Source organism: Leuciscus leuciscus (genome assembly GCF_965113295.1).
Source record: "Leuciscus leuciscus genome assembly, chromosome: 3".
Taxonomy (NCBI): Eukaryota; Metazoa; Chordata; class Actinopteri; order Cypriniformes; family Leuciscidae; genus Leuciscus; species Leuciscus leuciscus.
This window is the reverse complement of record NC_138727.1, coordinates 36,962,034-36,987,461: the sequence shown is the minus strand read 5'-3', so window position 1 is coordinate 36,987,461 and position 25,428 is coordinate 36,962,034. Positions and strand designations below refer to the sequence as shown.

The 25,428-nt window shown below is 36.8% G+C and overlaps 1 protein-coding gene across 2 annotated transcripts; it reads right to left on the bottom strand.

Annotated features, from left to right (window-relative positions):
- Window positions 1–453: 453 nt before the first annotated feature.
- spryd7a (SPRY domain containing 7a) lies at window positions 454–21,165 on the bottom strand. Of its 2 annotated transcripts, none has more exons than XM_082164625.1 (7): window positions 20,838–21,165; window positions 10,228–10,282; window positions 3,640–8,062; window positions 3,129–3,245; window positions 2,869–3,035; window positions 1,774–1,876; window positions 454–1,233 (listed from the first exon to the last, which is right to left on the bottom strand). In XM_082164625.1, the coding sequence occupies exons 3-7, from the start codon at window positions 3,743–3,745 to the stop codon at window positions 1,136–1,138; spliced, it is 591 nt and encodes a 196-aa protein (XP_082020751.1). In that variant the 5' UTR covers window positions 3,746–8,062; window positions 10,228–10,282; window positions 20,838–21,165; the 3' UTR covers window positions 454–1,135. The 2 variants fall into 2 exon arrangements, with proteins under 2 accessions (XP_082020751.1, XP_082020752.1); XM_082164626.1 differs by lacking the exon at window positions 20,838–21,165 and adding an exon at window positions 16,378–20,433.
- Window positions 21,166–25,428: the final 4,263 nt, after the last annotated feature.

The following is a 25,428-nucleotide window of genomic DNA, read 5'->3' as shown; positions in this document are numbered from 1 at the left end:
ATAATTGTTATATATATATATATATATATTTATTTATTTATTAATTTTATATATATATAAATTAATTTTATATATATATATATATATATATAATTTATAATTATATTCTATATAGTGTATATTCTCATATTATTTTAATTATATATTAATTTTATATATATATATATATAACATTTTTATTTTTTATTTTACTCCATAATGTGAAAGAACCGAATCGCAGAAATGAGTCGGACCGATGTGTTTCATTGGACCCGTAGGCTACAGTGGATTTGCGTCAGCGTGCGTAGATTGCGCAAGTTCACTCAGCTTCCATGAGCAGCATCGCGCCAAAAACGTACGTAAAGATGCGTCACTAGACAAGCCAGTGAGATGATGTTAGCTCAGTAGAAATTTGCATTTTGATAATAAACAGGATCATTTAAGTCTTACACAACAGATAACGTCTATATGCAGTCAGGTGACAAAAGCAAAACATTTATTACTAAATGACAAGACACAAACAAGACCTGTCAGATTAGAACATACAAAAAAAACCTCACATTCAATATTCATTGGTTTAAGACAATTTTGTAATTCATTAGAACAAACCACAATTAAGGAACACAGACAATCAGGTATCATTTGACTCAAGGTAAAAATATGAATTCTAAATATATATTTTTGTAGAGCTTGAATAAATCAAAATCGTTATGTATATGTTATGTGGGCTGCAGATCAAACATCAGACAGACAAAAACAATATGAAATCAAATAAAAACAATGAAAAGAGCTTTTAACCGTATTTTGAGTCAGTATCAGCATCTTGAGTCAGCATCACTTTGTTCTCTTGAAATGTATAAAGCTTTGATTGTCATCTGTAATTTGTGCACCGTTAATACATCAGTAAACGTACAGTGTTTGACGAAGTGCAAATTAAAGATGTGTGCACAGATAAGTGTGCAGATGATATCGCTCACTGAGTTCATCTCAAAAACATAGGATGACTTAGAAGTGGCCAGATTTACACAAGTCAAAATCACAGATGACATTAGTTCAATTGAGCAACACAATATTTAGAAATCATTCATAACCATAGCACTTCAGATCCCGGCTGTGGAGTACATATCTTTAGTGTATATGCAATATGTCATGAACTTTAGAAGATCTGTTGTTCAAAAAGAATCTTCTGGTAGCCTTGTGGAGGAGTATGGTAGAAGTCACTAAACTGACAATCCAATATTGCACTATCATCCACTGTGAGGGACAAGACAAAGGCATACATGTTTAGATGTGTTATTAAACAAAAACATATACTTAACAATAATGCATTGCTAAAGAATGACCAAAAGGCTGATAATTGGTGAAATTTTTTTTGTCTATTTTAACTCTTAATTTAAACAAACTCAACCCTTTCATTGTACACAAAATAATTTTTTCCAACAATTTTCTTAAAAAAAAAAAAAAGCTGCAACCATAGATTTTGCCGAACTTTACCAATTCAGACAATGTTGCAAGGTTGTCTTTAAAGTTTAAAATACATATTTACAGCAGAGTAGAAAAGAGATATAAATATTGTGCATCAAAGAACATTAATTTAAAACAATTTATGACTGACATTTCTGTGCAATTCATCACAAACTGCAGGATAACAGAATAAAACAAAATCAAGGCAATCATGTAATTGTGTTACTTGAGTAACAGAACAAGTCTTCTCTCAAAACTACACTTACAACCAAACGAAGATGTTAGTGTTCGTTTAGTAATAGTTATTAATCAATTTGATATAATACTCACCATAAACTACAGGATAAACGGTTCCTCTGATGCCTGATGCCGGACAGTTCATATTCTTCCCGTTTAGGTACAAATTCAGCTCCACGTGGTCATACGAAACACCCTACACACAAACAAAACAAATGCATAAAGTTATTACACACAAAATGAACAATCAGCACAGGAATTGTGCGTCATTTACATGCCTTTGCTTTCAAGCAGGAAGTTCTGGTTCAGGAAGTTGGTTCCCCAATAGGATTTTTCTATTGGCTTTTTTGGATAACTGCTGAAAATATGCTCTGACACCAACTAATGTTTATGATTCTTACACATTTTGTTTATCATGATAATCTTCACAAATAAACACAGCATTTATGAATGTTGCTGTTCGGTAACGGCCGTACGCATGTCTAGTTCCGGCGGAAGAGTGACCTCTGACCCGACGCGTAACGTATCAATTGACGAAAGTGGAAGCGCAGAAGATAGAGCGAAACAAAACATCGGTGACTAATCAGAAGTCTAAAATGAGAATTTTTTTAAGAGAACTGTCTTTAAAAACTGTTTGTTTGAACCACGAGAGGCGTGTACTCTCACCTAAGCTTACGCTATTCCTACGTCGGGTCAGAGGTCACTCTTCTGCCGGAACTGGAGCCGTGCGGCCATTACCGGAAGCCAGGGATTATAGTTTATAAAGTTATAAAAAATTATACTTTTCTTACAAAACCGCATCACTTCGCTTCAGAAGGCCTTTATTAACCATTGGAGTAATATTTATTACTTTCAAGAAGGATGGATACACTTTTTTTGGGCTTCAAAATCTATGACAACATTCACTCGCATTATAAAGCTTGGAAGAGCCAGGATATTTTTTTTATATAACTCTGCCTGTGTTTGGCTGAAAGAAGAAAGTCATTTACACCTAGGATGGCTTGAGGGTGAGTAAATTATGGGATAATTTCCATTTTTGAGTGAACAAACCCTTTAAGAATCCTTGTTATTATTACAGGCAGCAAAACCCAAATTCAGTCCAGAATGGAAGCACACACCAATAGATTTATTTACCAATAACAAATCCCATATTAATTTGACATTAACATTATTGCCACTGATACTCACCACAATATCTCCTTCCTGTGGTAAGCTGTTAGCAGGTAATCGGTTCTTTTCTTCGTTGTTGTGGTACACGGTGCCATCTTGCCTGAGCACAAGGCTGTGTGGGTCTCTACCCATAGGGATCTGGTTTAGATTTGCTTTCTTAGTTGCCACTCCTAATCCCCACACACCTGCAAGGGGCAAAGTTCACAGCAGTCACACCTAATGACTTAAATTAACAATTGATTAGTCTAACATACAGTAAATGCTTGCACACATCTTACCTGTGGACTGAATCTTGAATTCAAAGTAGCTTTTGTTTTGATGGAGAGGGGCGTTTGCAATGCACCCACCAGTTCCACATATACGTCTTCCACTCTTTACAATGACAACGTCAGTGCCTGAAATATCATGAAAATAATTATTTACCGAGACAAGTAATTGCATAACAGACCAAAATTATTACTACCGTTAATGCATGTGCTCTTCATCCTTTTCACGCTATAGATTTTGTTTCATTTTACTATTGCTGGTGATTTATTATTTTTCATGGTAGTGAAAAATAGCATGAAATTCCCGGTGAATTATCTCCACGCATATTGTCATTACAGATGCCGAACTCAAAGATCACACTGTTATCTATCGAGTCTGACAGCACTGACACGATCGCAACACTTTAGGTTAATGTACGGAGACAGGCACTTTTCTGAAGGACAGCCTTGTGCATCATACTGTGATACTTGAACTCTTTTCCGTCAATATAATGTGTCTGAAAAGTCAGATCGCATCACTCACCCATGTGATGAGTGTCCAGCTGAACCGTGGGCATTTCCTTCAGTGTTACGTGGCCACTGTTATTGTCTCCGCAACAGGCAAAACAGCACGAAAATAAAGCCGCCATAATGGTATTTCTCTCGCAACAACACCCTTAGTTAAATACTGTGGTTAAGCTCTATTTAATTCTTTTACGGGGTTATTCATGCTATAAATCGAAGGAGGTCATTTTTATTCTCCCTAGATGCTAAGCTAACAGGATATGACGTGAAAGAGTCTACCGGTACGTGGAAGGGTTTTTTTTTTCTCACACTTAAAAAATAAATAAAATAATTCTATGATAGTTCAACGGCGACCTCTAGTGACCAACCGACGGGCCAACTACTGAGAAGATAAAACTCGGCCAAAATCCTGTTATCATTTACTCACCCCTATGACTCTATTTCTTCCACGTGGAACACAAATCGAGTTGTTAGGCAGAATGTTATGGGCTAACTCGCCTCAGGCACGATTCACTTTTATGGCATAATTTTCATACTATGAAAAAGAGCCAAAACTGTGATTTACTTTTGAGTGAAAGAAAGTCATACGAGTTGGGAATGAGAGTGAGTAAATGATGACAGCGTTTTCATTTCTGGATTAAGTATACCTTTATGGGAAATTCTAAATCCACGACTAGAAACCGGAATTGTTACCAAACGAAACATAATCGTTTAGTTATTTTGACATTGTTTTCTTTGGGAGACAACATGTTTGCTGTAATTTGTCAACTACCAGACCAGGTAATAGGAATAAAGTTTGATACAACAGACTACAATTTGTTGCATTATGTGTGCAAGTATGGCTATGTGTGTGCGCGCGCATGGAGAATGTGCGAGACAGAGCGCAAATATGAAGGATCGGGATCGATGTGACCTTAAAAGCTTTTAACCTGCTCTCTGCCACTCAGTTACAGCTGTGAAGTTTTGCATAGCAACAACCTTACCGCTCGAAAGTAAGGGGGTATCTATATCTGACCAACTTCTTTCAAAAACGAAAATATATATTTACTTGTGTTCATATATTATTTGCTCTCACGTCAAAGACAGGTTTAATTTCAAATTTTGAAGAAAAAAAATGCTTGTTACTTGTGTAATACTTAACGTATATATTAACTTTTGCTTGTTGTTTTTGAAGTTCGCTAGTGTTGAAATCTGCACAGCAACAAGCGCCATGATTGCGTTTGCGGAGTACCCTGGTAACTGGCGCGCGCGGTTTCTATCCAATAAAAGAGCGCGTGATGTGTTCGCAGTTATGCGGTGGAACTGTTTTACCCAACATCCCTACTTTTCATGGGATTATTGCATTAATGTAGAAACTAATTATTGTGACTAACATCACGGTCTTGTCCTTTGGGGTGACTAGTAAGCAGATGTCGAGGTAAATGGACCAAAAAAGGTAAAGTAGTCACAATATTTTTTATCATGGTCTCCCTGTCGACCTTTCTTTAAAAAAAATAATAATAGTAATTTCTGATTTAACTTACGCTATTTTTATAATTCATAAATACCCTCGTGTTATACGAGAGAACATTTTAATTTATAACTTTTTTAGTAGGTAGACTTCTTATAACTTTACCGAACTCGACATGTTGTGAATATGAGGTGCAGGTGATGACATATATGAGGTAATATTATGAGGTCTGTATGCTTTTGCATAAACAATATGGCATAGCAGCTAAACAAGTTAGAAACAGCAACGAGATGCTGAACATGAGCGCACCTATCTGCATGCCTTTGCTTTTTGAATGACAACAAACCCGTTATTTTCAGAACTGCCCAATCAGATTTCACCATAAACCTGCGCGTTGCTCAGCTGTGACACTCCAAATGAGGTTTCAGTGGAAATTACCGGGGAGGATCTCGCCTTACCTGCCAAGAATAGCTTATTCAAAAAAAAAAAAAAAAAAAAAATAGTTGTGCAGCCCTTTTTGGTGCACTATAAATTTCCGCTTCAGAAATTGTTCAGTGCGTATTCTAAAGTACAGTATTCAAGCTCTAGTTCAGCCTAGGGAAGAAATGACCTCAGTGACATGAGAAGGGAGTGACGTAAAAGCAGAAGAAAATGACGTGGTTTCTGCCCTATTTTTTTCTCTACTTTTTTTTATCGGTTCACATATAATGTCTGTGATGTATTACATTAGACAATTTCATTGATTTTACTCGTACCTGCTTTTATGTAACCCGATGTACAATATAAATGGACGTACACGTAATGTGTCAAATAAGGGCATCTCGTTTCAACTCTCGACTTACCCATTTCAGATGATGTTGAAGGCATCAATCACATTTAACACCAGTGACACCAAACCAAAGTTTCTCGGTATTAAACAATTCGGTTACATAACCATAAGTGACCAATCACAGTGAGAATAAAATGGTTTTATAGATTTGTTTTAATTTGTTTATCATCAGTGATGTTTAGGCTGCAGCTTCACACAAGTAACTTTACTCTTTTTTTCGCTGGAACCCTGTTCAAGCAAATGCCATTCATTTTTATGAACTAAATTAGTAGGGATTATCTTTATTGTGCGACTTTAATACACATAACCTTTAAGGACAATCAGTGCAGCTGTTTTATAGCAGTTTTTGTAATGATACAATGATACGTTAAAGTAGATAAATACTAGTATAAGGTCTGTTTTAACTTTCTACGTTATGTTCACTAAAGTCTCCACCAGATATTCAGTGCTAGGACGCCACAGACGATTTTAAATTAGTTGATGGCCAGTTGCTCATAGAGAAATTGCATTTTTGTTACTTGCATTTGTGTTACTTTGATGCTGGGTTTAACACATTTACTGTCATGTTCGTTTTTATTATTATTATTAAGCAGGAATAACTCATCGTCACAAATGTGAGGACCCTGCGCTTCATCGTCCAACATAATGGGTTTCTTTTTAAGAAATATATCTGCATGTTTTGAACATCTCAAAAAGCCTACGCTGAAGATAGATAGCGGAGCCCTGCCAGGTTCGGGTACATTTAAACAAGCGAGTGTTAATGTGGCCAGATATTAGAGTTAACAGTGTTCCTAACTCACTTCTAAATAAAGTTAATTGAATTTGGGGCTAAATTTTATTCAGGGCAGGAGCGTCTCTGCGGTTTTTGTCCAGTCGTATCCCTTAAAGCAACTATAGGTCAACTTTGTGTTTCGAGTCGAAGTGCCCTCAAAAGTTTTAGATGGATAAGCATTTCTTACAACGCATTGTCATCTTTCATTTGCTTAATTTGACCGATTTTTATGCAATTGGTCCGGATGAACGGAACCTTTTCTTAATCTTGGCCTGATGGTGGACACGATTTGAAGGATGTTTCCTCAATGTCGCCTGAGGAGAAAACCAAGCGTTTTAGCGGAGAGGAAGTGTAAACATTATTATGCTTATTATAACGACCCTTACAGAGGGAAAGAAACACGAGAATAAAAACCAGCTAAAAGTGCCAAAGGAGGATGATTCTGTCAGTACCCCTTCTCTAAATATGAACTCAAACAGGGGCGATCCTAAAACCTCAAGCCGTGTAAAGTTCCCAGAAGATGGCGATGCTGCGTTAGTCAAAATGTGGAAAAGATGGAAGGTACATTTACTGACGTGATGATGTTAACACTGTATACCACACATTTTATAACTGTCTTCAGCAATGTGCCTCGTCCAAATCAGTCATCGGTAACTTATTATTACAGTCTATGTATTGTTTGTTAAAATGTGTTGAGAAATGCACGTAGATTTATACAGTTTTGAACAACTGCACAATTTCTGCGCGCAGCGCGTCTCTGTGCAATTAATCTGGCTTGATGCAATTGTTGTGATTTTAATGCTTTTAATTGTATTTTCCTCTCATTGCATTTTCCCATGTACATAAATTATCAACGAGCTCAAATCACTTTTACAGAAGCATCTGACCAATTAAAAAAATGACATTAACAAATTATACAGCATTATTATACATTTGGACAGCATGTTATTAGTCAGTCGTTAGTCTTCTTGTGCTTTCCTGAGGAGATGGGGGATCCCGAAGCACAGACGGTAAACGGCCCGCCTAACTCCAGCAGCACGGTCAATACTGGAGGATTCGCTAGTGCTTTGACTCCAATATTTACGTGCTGCTACAGCCAGGCAGCCAGTCAGTCACACGGCCAAGTTCAGGAGACTCATTGGCACACGTGGTATAGCTGCTGCTGCTGCTGTTGTTCTTGTCTACTTCACCTTCCTTCTGTCCTTTTCACCCGTTTGTGTGCGTCTGTCCTGTTGTTCTTGCCGCAGCACAGTACGGCCTGCACCCCCGTTATAACTCACAAACCATTCTGTGCTGCTACAGTACCGACAGGCCCCGCACAGAGCGCGCGCTCACGCACTCACGCGAGGCGCGCCCACACAGCCGCACATACACGGCCCTCGTTTCGCAATCTGAAAACACAGGACCAACAAAAATACAACGAGTCATAAGTGTCAATATGGCTACATTTTGTAATTAAATTATGCCAAAATGATATTGACAAAAAAAAAAAGGATTCATGATTGCTCAGAAAAGTATAATCTAAAATCAAAGATAGGAATAAAATGATAATCTGCGATTTTGATTAAAACGTGAGACTTCTTCGGGCTTTTATGTGGGCTGTTGTTTCTCACGTTTGGTTTTTTGCAATGCACATGCAGCAGGACATAGGTGGTCATTGAGATAATCATGTATGGAAAAAGTGTACAAGTGTAATCTATTTTAAAACGTTTTAGGGGTCAAGTAAAGATATTTATTTTGTTTTTGTTTTAAATGGCAACCTAAAAATATGCAGCTGTCTAATTTCAAGGTCGAATGCATTGTTTTCCAGGTTTAAAAGTGTTAGATCATGAAAAGCTTCGAGTTTGACAAATGCACAAATTAAATGAGCATCTGTTTTTAAAGATATAGAACTTTTATTTTCACAAATGTTATATAAATGTAACATTCCTGCTCAATATAAGCATATCTTTTTTTAACTTTCTTCTTTTTTTAACAGCACAGTGAATATTTCTGGAGAAGTACCCAGCACAAAATCTATTTGCATAATTTTGATCAGATGTGATCATACGGTACCTGTTCTGAGAAAAACGTGATATTCACACCATTCTCACACAACCTGCCTGCCTCTTACTGATGAAATCACAATTGCCAGGTAAGTGTGCACCATGATTAAAAAGTTCACTGTATCCAAACCTTTAGTGACTGTTAAAAGACGTAAACTGAGTGTATTCATTCAAGAAAGCAATTTACTGAAGCTGTCTAATTGAGTTGTATTTTTTTCTACAATTATTTTCATATTCAAAATAAGATTTGCAAGCATATTCATAGATGTAATTCAAATCAGTCAAGACAAGCATTTTTAAAGAACCATATGAGTAAGCTGAACAAACAAGGTTTCATTCTGTTGTTTTGTCAAACTATATTTGACATGACTCTTATGCGATGAGATGAGTTTACATGAAATAATTTACATGTCTTGTGTGCAAAAAAACTGGACTAATAATAACAATAATTTCAGGCATGACTAACTTACAATATTTATCATGTTCTGTTTCTGATGTTAGTTGTTTTTGTAAAACCCCCCCAGGTTTCTGATCCATTCAGTATACGCTCATGTGCTTTTGTACCAGGTGAGCCAATACTGACAAAAAACTTTTGGTGTAACAAGCAAGAGGACAATGGAGCATCTGCTGTCTATAAGGCTAAAATTACAGGTTATGAAAAGAGCCCCATGGACTTTTCAGGGTGGGGGGGAATAAAAGCATTTCCTGACAAAGCCTGTAATTATAATATTTACTTGTGTTGTTTGTTCCGTCTGTATGCCTTTCACTTCATTGTTGCTTTTTCTTTATTAGACAATCCATGAGGATATAGAAAATTTTGTTTTTCTATATATTTTCTTTTATGCATATCAGAAATATGGCTTTTTCTTACACTGTGTCCTAACCAGACGCGATAAGATTCCGGCAACAAATAATTTGTATGTCAACACTAGATGCGACGCGACTGCGAGATGCGTAAATATCAATCAAAACCCACAGCCAATCAGAACAGCGTGTGGGCGTGAGCATCAGAGAGTAATCTTGACGGCACTCGCAAGAAAATGGATAAGTAGCTACATAATCAAATTCACAAATATTACACCATTTAAACATTTTTGAAAATACATAGGCTACTGAGTTACTAAAACAATCTTTGTCAAATATTACACTTGTTTGTTCACAGTTTGAACGTTCTTGTTTCCATTTGTTTAATTTCCAATTATCCATTGGTGAATTATCCATTGATGCTTTTACAGCTACAAAGCTATCACTAAATGATATTCAAAGTCACATTACACGCTTTTAACATTAAATAAAGACATAAACAGTACCTGAGATTATCATTGCCACACTTTGTGTTTGTTGTTCCAGCGCGACGTCAGGGCTGGTTAGGACAAAAACTCTGATTAACATGGAAAAGATACCTTTTATCGCGTGTCGCGGCGTCACGTCGCGTGTAGTTAGGACACGGTGTTACACTGTATTTTTACACCCAATAATATAGTTAAAACTTCAGTCAGTGGTGTACTTACAGTTACTTGACTTTGTCACAGCTCACTGTCATGCCGTGTGCTCTACATTCCTTTCCTGGAGAAAACAAAAATAAAGGGATATTTATGAAGAACAAATTCTGGCTCTTATGTTTCTTAAAATATAATTACAGGTAAAAAATACAAAAGTGTACCATCTGTATAGCATGCAGTGTATTATTTTACTGGACTGGTGTAATTATGTGCTTATATATTATACAAAATATTTAAATGAATGCAGCATAATCTAGTTTGAACATAAATTCGTACGTGTCATGGTTTGTGACTCTCTCTCTCTCTGTGTGTGTGTGTGTGTGTGTGTGTGTGTGTAATTTCTACCATCCCCAACAACTAACATCGAAACACCACCAAGGCTATGAAGCACAAAATCTGTGGTTTAATTGTATATATATATATACACACACACACATATATATATATATATATATATATATATATATATATATACACACACACACACACACACACACACACACACACATATATATATATATATATAGTGTGTGTGTGTGTGTGTGTGTAAACAACACACGTCTTCATTAGAAATACAAAGGATATCTAAACTAAAGGACAAATGTCACAAAGTAAGTTTTAATAATGCACACAAAAAATTATGTAAAACTTGTTCTAATACTGGCACACTTTTTGAAAAACTAACTTTTACAGGATATCTTGAAAGCACACAGATGTTCAAGCAATGTAACAAAAAAAAAAAGAGTCATCATTTCGGCCTAATTACTAAGAAACATCAACAACTAAAAAATATTTTACACTAACAAATAATTATAAATTAATAATTTTTTAAAACTGTAACTTACCAATGAGAACTATACCAATAGCAGATTCATAAAGGCATAAAGCTCAGTGATGGTTTTCATGAAATACATTGTCTCAGTATTAACTGACTCACAGTGACTGAGTATGTAGGGTAATAAAACCTAGAAGCCCATCCGAATAAAGTTCATTTATACATTCAAGTCATTTATATTGACCGTTACATTACAATGTACATGTGTACCTAGATTAAACAAAATAAAGCACACTAAACCAATAAACAAATTTTTTTGTTTTTTAATTTATTTGATAACCAAAACGACATGCCCTGGTGACGTGAAGGGGTTAGTCTGATTAGTGTATTTTTACGAGGCTGCAGCTAGATGCGTTGTTCCCTGTAACTTCGTATGCCAGAAGTTAGCAGAGAAACATTCACTTCCTACCACAGAAAGGGGAAGCTACTCCCATAATTTAATTTGCTTTTACAAGAGTAACAGGCAAAGGGGGCAAAGCAGCAAATAAGTGTGTGTGTGTGTGTGTGTGTGTGTGTGTGTGTGTGTGTGTGTGTGTGTGTGTGTGTGTGTGAAAGCACACTTCTACACACAAGATCTGCCCAATGGGATAGAAGAAAACAATCTGACATTTAGTTTTCATCTTTGTGCACTGAGTGTACTACAAATTACAATATTTCAAGAAAATTCATTCAAAATAGTGTAAATAATTGTACTTGTCACTATTTTTCTAAATAAAGAACAGGACACTTGAATCTACAACCAATATACATTATTAACTAAACTACATATTTTTTATTGCACAATTTATACTTAAGTATACAATTAATAAGATGTTACTATTTTAGCATTTGGTCAGTCTTAAAGGCGCTGAATGTCTGACTCTTAATTGGCACTAAAGATGACATTTTTTAAAACAATTTTTTTATTCTCTTCTTTACAAAGTGTGCTTAGACGTGCAGTACAGCTTTAGATTATTACAGTGCATTTGTACATGAAACATTACAGCACAAAAGCATTATGCAAGTCATCTCATAGCATATGAATTTAGTAAAAATGCATCAAGCACTTTAAATGGTGGTATACAGTGCCAGTCCCCATAACAAGTGCATTTGCCCTGGTAACGTCAGATAGGAGCAGGCCTGGCAGCACATGTATTACTAAGAAGAGCTTACAATGAAGAGCTCTGGCTGTTTGGCATCAGAAAGCTCGGCTGGCGCTGTGTTCCTCTTAGCAGATAGCTTTGTAATTGACACTCAGATCAAGATTTTCATTTCTGTGTTTCGCATCTAAATGATCGTTTACAAAAGGACACACACAGATACACACCCACCAAGAACCGAGAGTCCTCTGCCTCTGATCTCGCTGAGCAAACAAACACACAAACTGAGGCCTGAGTTAGGCCCGAAAATCTTTTTTCATACCCATCGGTTTACCAGCAAATGAAGCTATGAAATCAAAAGCAAACGCCCCAACATTCAGGTTTCTTGATAATAAAACAGCCAAGTGACTCGTCTTGTTTTCCCTTCAAGCTACTACTTGAAAGTAACTACATCAACCAACTTCTTTGAATCTTAGAGGCCCTTCGATAACTTTGTGGGCACATTGAAATGAGCTAACAACACAAAGAGTGTGAGTGTGTGTGTGGGGTGTGGGGTGTGGGGGGGGCGACACACACACACACACACACACACACAACTGAAACCTCAAACTCATTTTGGGACCAGTTCTGCTATTGCATGTACAGTACTTCAAAGAGTCACTATACAATGTTCACAGGCATATTCAGAGCAAAGGGACATCGATAATAAAAAAAAGGTTATATTATCGACAGGGTAATACCGCTGCTACTAAAAAAATTAAAACATGATCTCGCTTTGAAATAAATATATCACTTAAAAACCAAAGGACTACACAATGTGAAACCTATTATAATCAACATGAGTAATATAACCGGTGATGATGCCTCAAATGAATTTAAATAGCACAAAAAAAATATCATACAGTATACTATGGGAATAACATATTGTAATATGGCTAACTGGGGGAAATATTTACCTCCATTTTAGTTGAGGCCATTGGACAAAGCTGTTCCATTTTCAGGGCATCCAAATTAAAAGAAACAAATAAAAATTCGAGAAAAAGCATGAAGACAACTCACATGCCCTGCACCTACTAGTTTTCAATATGGTGTGGGATGGGTCTGAGTCAAATGCAATATTACATAACCATTAATATAAGGCAAAAAAGGCATTAAACACGTTGGGCAAGACCAACCGGATCACTGGTCTAGCTGTATGTGACACACTGCTACCACCAAATACACATGAGGATTTCCATTTGGACTTGGGCCAAGAGGTTATGAGTCTACAATCCTGTTATAATTGTGAGAAAGAAACATCATAATGAACTACTAGTACAAGTCATAATGAACTACCATGGTTGTGACTAATATGTCACGGTCACAGAGACACAAGAGGGAACAAGCTAACGCCCACTAAGATCAAAGTTTATCGCAGCAAAATTTTGAGAATTTCTACTTTGTGACAAATTTGTTGCAACTGGGTGAAAATACTGCAAATGGACCTTGAAGGGATAGATAAGCGTTTTACAAAATATAACACTGTTAATAATTCATAGCCTGCCCTTAATAAAAATGACTTACAGGCTTGACTAATAATATCAAATACAATCTTTGGCCTTGAGGAATTTTTCTACTAGCAAATGCAAAATTCTAATCAAAAACAGGATTTAAAGGTGCTAAAGAGATTATTGGGTTTTTTTAAGTCCCTTCTAATTATTTTATACTTTATTATCTAATAATGTCAAACACCTATAACTGTACCTATAATGTCATTTTAATGTCATTATCCAAGGTAGTTTAATGCACATCAGCCAACATCTTGAGTCTATAACAGGCTGGCTGATATCAAAGAAATGCAAGCCCTGTATGTAACCTTTAGTCCTAAACTGAAGACAAACTCAATGTAAAGTGGTCTAAGTGGGTCAGCGTCATAATGTCCAGCCTCTGCTCGTTCACAATAGACCACTGAGGGATCACCTCATGACCACAATTGCACACTGACATGAAATTATAAACACACACAAAGGATTTTCAATCCTCACACTAACAAGTTACTAGTGTGACATTCAAATATCTGTGGAAAATGTATTCAAATGTAAGTTATTGTTTTGTTTGTTTGCATTTATAAATAATTGGTTGTATTTATTTGTTTGTATAGTGCGTGAATAAAGAGACTGGGAGGGTTCATACAGGCGCAGTATTCAGTCGTGGAAGAATAGTTGTTGTTGTTGTGGCTGGACAAGCAGTAACTGAGACATGCCGCCATGACAATATATGTTTTATGCATTCCTCATATTCTTTATCTAGTTCATTGGAAGCCATATTACAACATAAAGATTTTACTGTCACTTGTTCTAAAAAATATATACTTAACTGTCTTATTTTGGGTTCAAGTTTTAATGAATTTAAGTTTCAAGTGAATGTGTGTACAGTGTGTGTAGAATAGGTAGCCTAAGTACTAGCAAACTTTAATAATGAACTATTACCAATTTTACAATAAACTCACTACAGAAACATACTATAATTATTAAGTATTGTACAGTAATCATATAGTTATATAATTAAGTAGATATTGACAGATATAAATAATTCCTCTTTTTTTGTGTGTGTGTGTCTGGCAAAAACAAAAAAAAAACATTGGTGACCGAGCTATTGCACTGCAACATGCAATGACTAGGCCTACATTAAACCATGGATTTTTTTGCATCAAAAACACTACCGTTAACGCTACTGCTCAAGCTCAATATATATATAATTGCTTAAGTGATCGATGTTTCTCCTTAAAACTATTAGAAATATGAATGTCTTTCAATAATTCATATGAACAGCAATACAATGCAGTGAGTTAATAAAAATCCACTCTAAGTTATTCAAGTCAACTATATTGTCACTCTGACACAATGTAAAACAGTCAATAACCGAAGAAAAATCTATTCTGACTCGGAATAAAGTCAAACTTGTTCTCAAAAATATTGTTACAGTGGGTGGACAATTTACATTGTATTTAAGACAGACATAACTAAAAGTCTTGCTCATAATAACACTTTTGACAAAGTCTATAGCAGCTGGAAAAAATAATGGCACGCTTTTTAAATTTTTAGGTCCGTTTGACTTAAAATATATATATTCAAAACAATTATCTCTTGTATTAAGTACAGTTTAATGGCTTGTTTGCCTATATGGTATGACTGTATCAAAAATTACCAATATTATAAACCATGCGTGAAAAAAGTCTGATAATTTTGGCTCATTTGAATCTCCAGGTGCGGCACACCCTCCAAGAGACACCCAATACACACACACACACACACACACACACAGAATGAATGTGAGGAGAGGAACACACACCTCAGCAATTCTGCAACTGACATAGGCCTTTTCTCAACAGGCCTGCATTTTCAATTCCACCCCCACAGTAGTTCAATGCTTCCTTTTCCATCCAGTTCAGTAAAAAACTGCACAAAAAAGTTACTTATTGTTTCAAAAATGGAAACAAATACCCTGACACTCATTACAGAAGTTGAAAAAAAAGGTTTTGGTTTTTTTTTTTTTATAAAAGTGGTGCTACTAAAACCTGACAATAAACATAGCAATGCAGATTTCTGTTGTAGGTCAGGAAAGAATAAACGTGGGTAATAATAATTATAAGCTAAAGCCGTGCGTAATTCTACCAACTTACATAAGGTGAAATTGCCGTGCTTGCAACCACACTGCTGAACTCCAATTCACATTTCATAAAAAAAAAAGAGAGGAAAAAAGCTGAAAAGCAAGAATCTCTTTCTCTTGCAGACAAATCGCGTCCTTTGCTCTCCTAGCTCCTTAACCAAATGCACACAAAACACCAAAATACCCTACTAACACAACGACACTTGACGTTTTATAATATCCACGTAGTAACGCAAGTCAGCACGAGACTCTACATCATAAGTCATATAATATTTTAATAAAAGTCACATACCATGGTTGTCCATTAAGTCTAGATGTTACATTAATTCCACTGCGACGTCTCAATCGAGCGTTACATTATGACAGCGTCTGGTCACGATAAAAAAATATTAAAAAACTCACGAGTAACTTTTTTTTCTTTTCTTTTCTTATCAACACGGGCTCTTTCGTGTCTTGACGTATAAAATGGCGCAAAGTATTCCCCCCTAAAACAACATGCATCGAGATAGTTTCACAACAATTCTAAAAAAAAAACGAAATTATAATCAAAGTATTTTTATGGCAAGCTCGATGAATAAACCGTTTCAAACATCTTACCGGATCAGATGGCTGATGTCTCTTCTCTATAATCTGAGTTGAGTGTCTGATGCATCATCATCAGACTCGGACACACTGTATCTGCGCAAGCAGCAGCTCGTCCGTTACTCCCGCTCAAAAAGCGTCATGAAAAAACACCAAAATGACACAATCTTCATCACCACCGCGCTGAATCCCAATCCTAAGACCCTCTGGTATTTTCCAGAATTTTTCTATATTTTTCCCCGCATCCAGCGTTATTTTTATGTATTATTTTTTAAAAAGCGCAGGTTTTCCATATACGCAGCTGAAATATAGCCCCCCTTTTTCTCCTTCGGCTCCTTCACAATCGGCTCGTATTGGTCACTTCTGTGATCGTCGGCATCAGATCGCAGGCGATTTTGCTCTCTAAACGTGCTCCGATCGTGCTGTTTTCCTACATTCAGATAACAATTCTTAATTTTAAGACGAATCGTCTCGCGCTGCCTCTCTATGCGCGCGCTCAGTGTTGATGTTATCGCCGCTCACTCGAAAATGGCGCCGAAAGTGACTCTCCTCATTCAAATCGGTAAGAGCCGCCCCCAGCTCGCATGTGCATGCCGGGAACATGGACTTGGAGAGCGGTTTTGAAGGTGGGAGATAGAGAGATTTTACTGGAAGAAACATTTTTTTCATCCCCCATCAACGACAACAATCTTATAGCTATTCTCTGTAACTGCACGATAAAAGATGTGTATGCATTTAGAGGATAGAAACCCCGTGTGCCTCTGCCAATTGAAGGGAAGCACCCAAATGTGGACTGATAAGAACATCAGAAGCCTCGAAAAATAAAAAAGTAGCCCTTGGCTATCTAATACATGTCATTTAAGCTATTTCATCCAGTACTTCCCTGCCAGCTCCCTATAGAGAAACTTATGTAAGGTGTTCTTCTGTATACGCCCTATGCAAACTGATAGTTCAGTCTCAGTGGTGTTGTAAAATATCCATTCTACTCAGAAAGAGAGGGAGATATGACCTGGTTTTTCCTCAGCAACTGCTTTGTGACACACTTGAACGCCTAAATCGTAATGCTGCCCACTTAAATCCACACACAGACACTCTGTAGTTGGAGATACCAACACAAAAGTTACCCCATTTATTGTAGCTTGTGTGATTTATAACTAACATTCAAGTCTCAAATAAGCTGACTGAATCTACATTACCCCCATGTCATCCTGCTGCCAAAAAATGTGTACTACTGATCTCTTTCCCCTCAAAGTTTCACAAAGTATTGTTTTATAGCTTGAGCATATATTAAAAATCCACTTTTTAAATAATAGGTCTCAAAAATCAGGTTTATCATGGACCTCAACTTTGTTAATGTTACATAGATTGTATATAAATATCACAGGGCTGTTTAATTAGCTATGTTAAAAGACCTTGAGCTAATACAGCATGGATTACAGCCAAATACAGCAAATGCTTTTGGAAGTTTAAGGCCCTGTCTCACCGCACATTTTATACAGCTAGTCCACTATTGACTAATTTCTGAATTCAGGACTCCTGTCATGGGTCTGGTATCATATTGTGATTTTTTTCATAATGCAAGTAAATTCTGACAACAAGAGATTGCTACTAAAGTTTAACACACCCTCTATTCATTGTTTGAAACTCTGAAACAAATTAAACCCTCTGCCTTCACATTTCACCCTTAACAACTCTGGAAATAGACACACAATACAGGGCTACAAATTACACTCTACTTTTAATGAAAAGATGCAGAATTTTAATTTGATGAACTCATTCTGTAAGTTACCTTTTTGGTGTGAGGAGCATTTATTTGTATTGCCTTTAACAGGAACATTGCAGATTAGAATTAGAATACCGGTAGATTTATTTTTCAGTTTGATGGCAATTAATGTTACAAGTCGAAGAGGATATCAGTGTAAAAGAAGAAATAACCTTGTTGAAAATTTGCTGAGTCAGCATAGGGCCCACTACAATTGTTGTATCACTGGTAGTAGAAATTTTGTGGAGTTTCTTTTTTGTTTGTTTTTTTGTATGCAACATCTGATTATACAGTCTCTACATTAAATCATTGACCTGGTGGGTTATTCATTCATGTGTAATATTTGGATAATCTCTGACTGTTAAGAAATTAATCCCAAATAAAGCTGATGCAGTAAAATACAGAAAGGCAAGAAAACTTGCCTCTCGGTTTATTCATGATCCTAACATTTCGGTAATTAGCAGTGTATAAGTACGTCTGCTGTGCACCCAGTGCACTCCTGCACCCTCCACTTGTCAAACTTTTTTTTTTTTTTAGGAGGTGTGAAAATAGGGGCAGTTGTAAGGGGTGAACTTGAGTGTGTGTGTTTATGAAAGGGTTTTGTTCTCTCATTGAAGGGTCTCAGACCCCCACCCCACCCCAAAGCTGTCTGAAGCAGCTGCACCCCTGTGATCTCTTTAGTATGAGGGAGGGGGTGGGAGCATGTGAGGGGACAGCCCCCCTTTTACAGAGGCCAGAGACTACACACTTAAGTAACAACATCCATCAAAAGTCAATAGATGCCTGCAAGTCAAGTCTGAGAATACAACATGCAACCTTCGACCCCTGTTAAGTGGGCCGGCCTAACAAGACACAGCCACTGACTCATGCTGGTTTGTTTGGTTTAACTTCATTTATTAGAGACCCAAACTGGAAGATTTTTTACCAAATTGAATGGTCTCTGATCACATGGTTTTACAATACAATACAAAAATAAACTCTGTAATTAAAGGCTTTAAACATGCAGACCAAATAGGTCAGGTATATTCCTCACAGCCTGTTAACAGAGCAAACTATTCATTCTGCACATACACACTTTATCTTAATTTTTGTTTTTAGCATTATAGCCTATTGTATTTGGAAAATTTCGTATCAGTCATTAAATAAAAATGTATGCTTTTTATATGCCTACCATGTAGTTGTGTGCACTGGCAACACAATTTCAGTAAATTTAACATTTTGTTTATCATGTCTATTTAATGTCGTATAACATAAGATGGATTTGCATTCAGTGATCTTATAGTTTTGTGTTAGTGAACTGTCTTCACTTTGTAGCAAGTCATTACATGGTATTTCATCAACCCTGTCTAATGCATGCCACTATCTATCATTATGGGGTTTTATGAAGAGTACCGGCAAAAAAAACTAAACGTTTTAACAGAGATAATGCACAGATCAATGCAACAAAACAAAAAAACCCTCTTGAAGTCGTGTATATGAGTTCGTTAGTTCTTTTAAGTTAGCTTAAAGGCTGCGGTAACGTTTTGATCATTTGAATGTGGTGAGTTTGGTCCACACAATACATACACGACATTATTATAAGCCATTAACAAGCATCTCGAAACATTTTTGTACACTCGTCAGCAGAGCAACTGGACTAAATTGTAACCATTACTCTGCTTGTGGCAGTGAAAGCGAGGCGATTGTGCAGACACCGATAGATACAAAGACGCAACAGAAACAGCAGCCACTTCAGCGGTACGAACTCAAATCCAACCGGAAGTCCCGCCCCCCAGCAGCTTTAACTTCGATGATGTAACCCCTGTCCAAATTTAGAATGTTGTTGATGCCTCAGAAGTTTTTTCTCTGGCTGAGAGCGCTGTCTATCACTCGACGTCACGGCTATCCTGTTATTATTGTAAACAGTCTACCCGTTCTTCTACTGTCCTCCTCCACCTCACGAAATTCTCCCCCGGTCCTTTGTTCGCAAAGTATCGGATCGGCATTACACCAATAGCACAGGCATCGTTTGGCCGCTGAAATAAAGCGCGCCTGTTCATACTCAGCTGTACGAATGAGCAACATGTGAGAATATATTGGTTTTGAGACACACAACACATCCTCGTATAATTTTGTAGCGGCGGAATGGAAGAGGAATGCAGCTTCAGTGTAGTTGCATATGATAACCCGGCACTTCACAGCTTGGCTTTCACTACAGCTTTTTGTGTTCGATGATGTATGCATAGGCTACGCGCTCCAATCGCTCTTTTGATATGCTATTCAACCATTGCGATTCCGCGAAATTAATCGTGGAAAGTGTCATTGACATTAGCGAGTTACTTCAACCCCCCCTCCCTCACCCCCCAACGAGAGCGCATCCAACGCCTTTTGTTGAAACCCTTCGCGAAACACAAATAAACATTCATTCAAAAAAAAAAACTAGCGCCTTTCTTTTCAGACCTAATAATAACTACGTCCCGCGCTTTGGTTGTTTACTACCTCCGCTTATACATACATGAATTTTAGATAAGCCCGATAATGAATCGTAAACAACACGGCAACTTTCGTCCTCAAACATTTAAATCGCACAGCCAACACGAGAGAAAACACACTGTGAATGGCAACTCAACAACAAAGCTTCGGTCCGTCGTATTTCCTCTTATGAAGCAGGGCAGCGCGAGCGGAGCTGGGGAGATTGGGAATGGAAAAGAAAAGGCTTGTTTGTGATACTTACTTCAGGCTTGGAATAACCTGGAAAGTGCAATTCCATTTTAACGTGTACGTCGAGTCAAAGAAGCCGCGGTAAAGATATTCCGGTAGAACGCCGGACTCCCATCACTGTCACTGAAGCCATTCTCTATCTCTATTATTGCAATTACGCCAAGCTTCAAGGAAGTTGTCCTTTTGTTCCAGCATTTATACATTGCGTCAATGTTGCGAAAAGAGGAGGCGGAGCGGTGGCACTTGGAGTAAGAGAGAGAGAGAGAGAGAGAGAGAGAGAGAGAAAGAAGCGAGCAGCACACGACCTTATGTACACAAAACCCAGACCCTCCACCCTATAACAAAATCGACGGGATCAGATGAGATCACGTGTCCCCACTCACTGTACAGCTCAACTCATACGGGGCAAGATATGCGCGCGCTGGAGTCGGAAGCGCGAAGTACCAGGCAAGTCTTCATCAAAGCGCTGTGATGACAAAGCTCGAGTAGCAGTGACAGAGAAAACGGATATCTTTGTTATGTGTGTATATGTGCATATGCATCTTTTTACAATGTATTCATGTTTTGGTTACGTAAATCTTTTTTTACCATGTCTTTGCAGTTTTTATTTTATTTTATTTGTATATTTAGGCTAATCAGTAGCCTACTGTCAGTGCACGGTGACCATCCAGTTGTAGGTGACAAAGTTCTGGTGGAACGCCTTAATCTTGTCATGGTGTATTCACAAAGATAGGCTTTTCAAAGATAGTTTCAATATATACATGCATGTATACAGTATAGTTTGCTGTAAATTTAATTACTTTATGTAGTGATGCATGTGTGTCCAACTGAATCAACCGGACCATTTCTCCAGTTACAACAGAGTTGCATCACGGAGTTTGCTTGTCGCTTTTCTGCTTCGCTCCGCGACCAATAAAGAGTCCGGTAGATACTCAATTAGATAACAAATTTGTTGTATGTATCTATGTTATTAAACCCAACAAAGCCATCTTCATGATTTAATTCAGATTAGCTATATGAAATCCGTGTAGGAGTGTTGGCTCATAGGCTATTGCACAAAGACAAATGTCCTCGTGACAGTTTCATTGTGAGGAGTTGTTGATAGTTAAACAAAGCATTTTGCTGATGGATCAAATGTATTTTAAAAATAGCCTATATTTTGTCAGCCATTATACATTTTTTTAAGAGTGATAAAAAAAAAACATATTTAAGGAGGGGCCATCAGCCGTGACAGTGTACCAGGGCCTGTTGAGTTTAGCTGAGTTGACCTTGGCCCAAAACTTATGCGCCACCGGGTCTTTTTAAGAAATGTTACAACTCAAGAAGTAAACTCATAAACATAAATCTGCAACTGAACATCGACTGAACTTTTTTTAACCCAGAGATTAACATTTAAGGTGTCCATCATGTTAGAAAACTACAGTTAGAAACGTGAAAGAAAGTTCGGGTATTTATAACCTATTACAATGTCCATGTTTAACAACAATTTATTTGTATAGGCCTATACATATATTACAATAATGAGGTATAATTTACGCCGCAAGTTAATTTCACAGCTGTTAATGGAGATCATATAAGTTAGCTGTATTAGCCTACTTATTTGAAAACAATAACAAACGCACTTTGAAATGAAGTGTGAAAGTTTTCATACTGGAGTGCAACAATTAAATGTCTTTCATTTAATAAAGATTTGTCTCTGATAAATTAAGGATGTATTGGCCAACTTTTTAGAGAGCTGTCTCGATATGGACGCAGATGTCCATCCGGCCACAACCAAGGACCAAACGTGTTCCTTTATGCAGATTATACTTTTAACAATATTTTTGGTGGTAAAGACCTAAAGACAACAAATTGATGCGACCGCTGGAAAACTTATTGAGGAGAACCGAAGAAGCTGACAGAAAACTGACTGTATTTGCATTTGCCTCTCAACAGGATCGAGGATCCCAGCAGAAGAATGTTTATGTGCTATTCAATAATAGCTGGTCGTTTACATTCTAATGCAACAGGTAAAAAAAAAATTAAAATGAAATCTTATTGCGATCATCCAATATTTGAGAGGATAATTTAGATTGTAGCCTATGTTCTTCCAGCAGTTTACGAAAACTGTAATCTCTAAAGTTTAACATGAGTTTAACATAACTAATATGTGATCATTTCCCCCTTATATTTTGGAATAAATCAAATTTTTGAAAACGTGTCTGCCCGTAAACTGACAACTGAGACACATCGGATCTTAAAAATGCGCATCAATGTAAAATATGAAATCTTAGAAATGACAAACATCGATGTAGAGACTTCAGCATTTGTTTTGGAAGAGATCAAAGCGGTTTATATACAATTTAGTTAATAAATTGGACAGATGTGAGAAATCAGAGTGTGAAAAATACCAACAGTAATTTCAGGCAAATAAGATAATTTTTCATGTCATAATTGAACGAACTAAAGTGAATTCGTTTTGCGGAAGGACACTGTGACGTCAAAATGCTTTGTATTTCTATAAAACAGAAACATTTCTCTGCTACACTAACACCATGTTGCAACAATAACGGTTACTCATAACGGACTTTTCAGTGGATTCAAACAATAACATGTTTTTAAGAGAATGTTTTTTAACTAAATGAATGGCTTTTTGGAACTAATTTAAAAATTAATAGTTTTCACTTGGTTATTAGTTATAATTGAACTTAGGTGATTGGGTTTTGCCCGCTAAAATAAATATGAGTTTTAGTTTAGCAGGGAATTGTATTAATGAGAATGCCATGAATATGATGTTGTGTCTGTCCCTGTGCTATTGCATTATTTGACGCTGAATCATGAAGACACTGTTAGCTACGTTTGAGGGTATTTAAGGCAGGTATTTTAGAAGTGTCGTAAAGATTTGGATGTGACATACGAGCAATCGAAAGATATTAAGCTTGTTTAGATCCTACTTTTACGTGTCCGGCGATTTAACAGTGACTGAAATTAATACAAAGGGGTAAAAAAGTGTAAATACACCTACAGACAACGCGTCTCTTCGTGTAATGTAAAATCCGTGTGATATTTTACGCTATTTTATGTTGTTATATTCGTTATGAGCACGAAACATCCTTGAGGCAGTGGCATCGAGAAGCATTTACATTTTGAGCCAAACATAAAATAACAATTAAATAATTTCTGGCATAGTATATGGATCAGTGTAATTATATGAAGGCTAATTATATGTCCTCAAATCGAGTCAAAATTGATTTATGGGCTGGACAGTTAAACCTAAACTTATGCAGATGCGGCTTTAAATAAAAAGCAGTGCTGAAACAAAATATCATTTTTACCGCTTGTTAAAATGGAAGACCCTGAAATTACTAAAAGCTTAAAACATTGACTGTTTTGTGTCCACACTGTCATATTTGCAGTGTCATGCGAACTATATATAAAAATAAATAAAAAACGTTGCGCAATATGCATCTTAAGGTCATTTATCCAAAGTGATTCACGCTTTGAAGTTGGATTGATGAAACTGTAATTCATTTCTGTACTGGTCTAGACCTATCTGCTTTTAGGTCCTTTATTCACCCTTTACGTTCAAACTATACTTATTAAAGTACAGGCTTGACATACCTTTTCAATGTGATAATCTAATCCAAAAAGTTCTGCACCACCCTCTCTTTTCAGTGTCTCACACCTGTCATAGAAGAACATTTAAAAGAAGTGAGGCTGTCCCTCACCCACAGATTGTCTATCTATAACCTCATATCCATCCCTCATGCTCCCTGTCTCTCTCTTACCATCAAGCAAAACGGTTGTCTGCACCTCTCTGGGTTCATCCTGGGTGTGCCCGTGTTCATGAAAGTCATGGGCAAACTGATCTAGGATCAGATTCCTCCTCACTTTACAATGATAGTGACCCAAGCCTATTTATAAAGAGTTGCTGCCCTCTTCGATTACATATCCCTCTGCCTCTTCTCACAGATCCTCACTGTATCCAGGCTCTCTCGACTGCCCTGTGAAACCAAACAAGAAAATGGCCACAGAGGGGAATTCAGAAGGGTGTGTGTGTGTGTGTGTGTGTGTGCATGTACTAAATACTATGGCCAAAAATATATTCTGACTCAATTAGCTGAATACTCCTCACTTTTACTTTTAAATTTACATGCATAGTAAACAAAACAAACAAAAAAGTGAAAAATGTCAGCGCTAACACTGCAAATGTACTGACCAATCCTGCATTCATTGACCATGCCTTTAATTGGATTTAATCCTTAATTTAACTTGAATCTACCTAGTTTCCTGGCTTCTCTCAGAGCAGACGGGTCAGGAGAGGCCTTGAGGAGTCAGCAGGTCCTGTGTTTGAAGGCCCATGAAAGTATTCATCTTGAGTTTGTGAATTTGCCATTATGTACATTTTCAGAGTAATTTAATGAGTAGGCTATTACCCCATAATTCCAAATCTGCCTCCTGTTGTCTGGGCCTGAAACAGATATTAATAATTATATTTAATAATATTAAACTGGTAAGTGGTCACTGATAACTTTTCAATGAACAGAGCTTATTCAAGTAAATAAATAAATAAATAAATGTAAACAGTTTAAAAATATAAAATTTCTGAATAATTTTAATGGTCA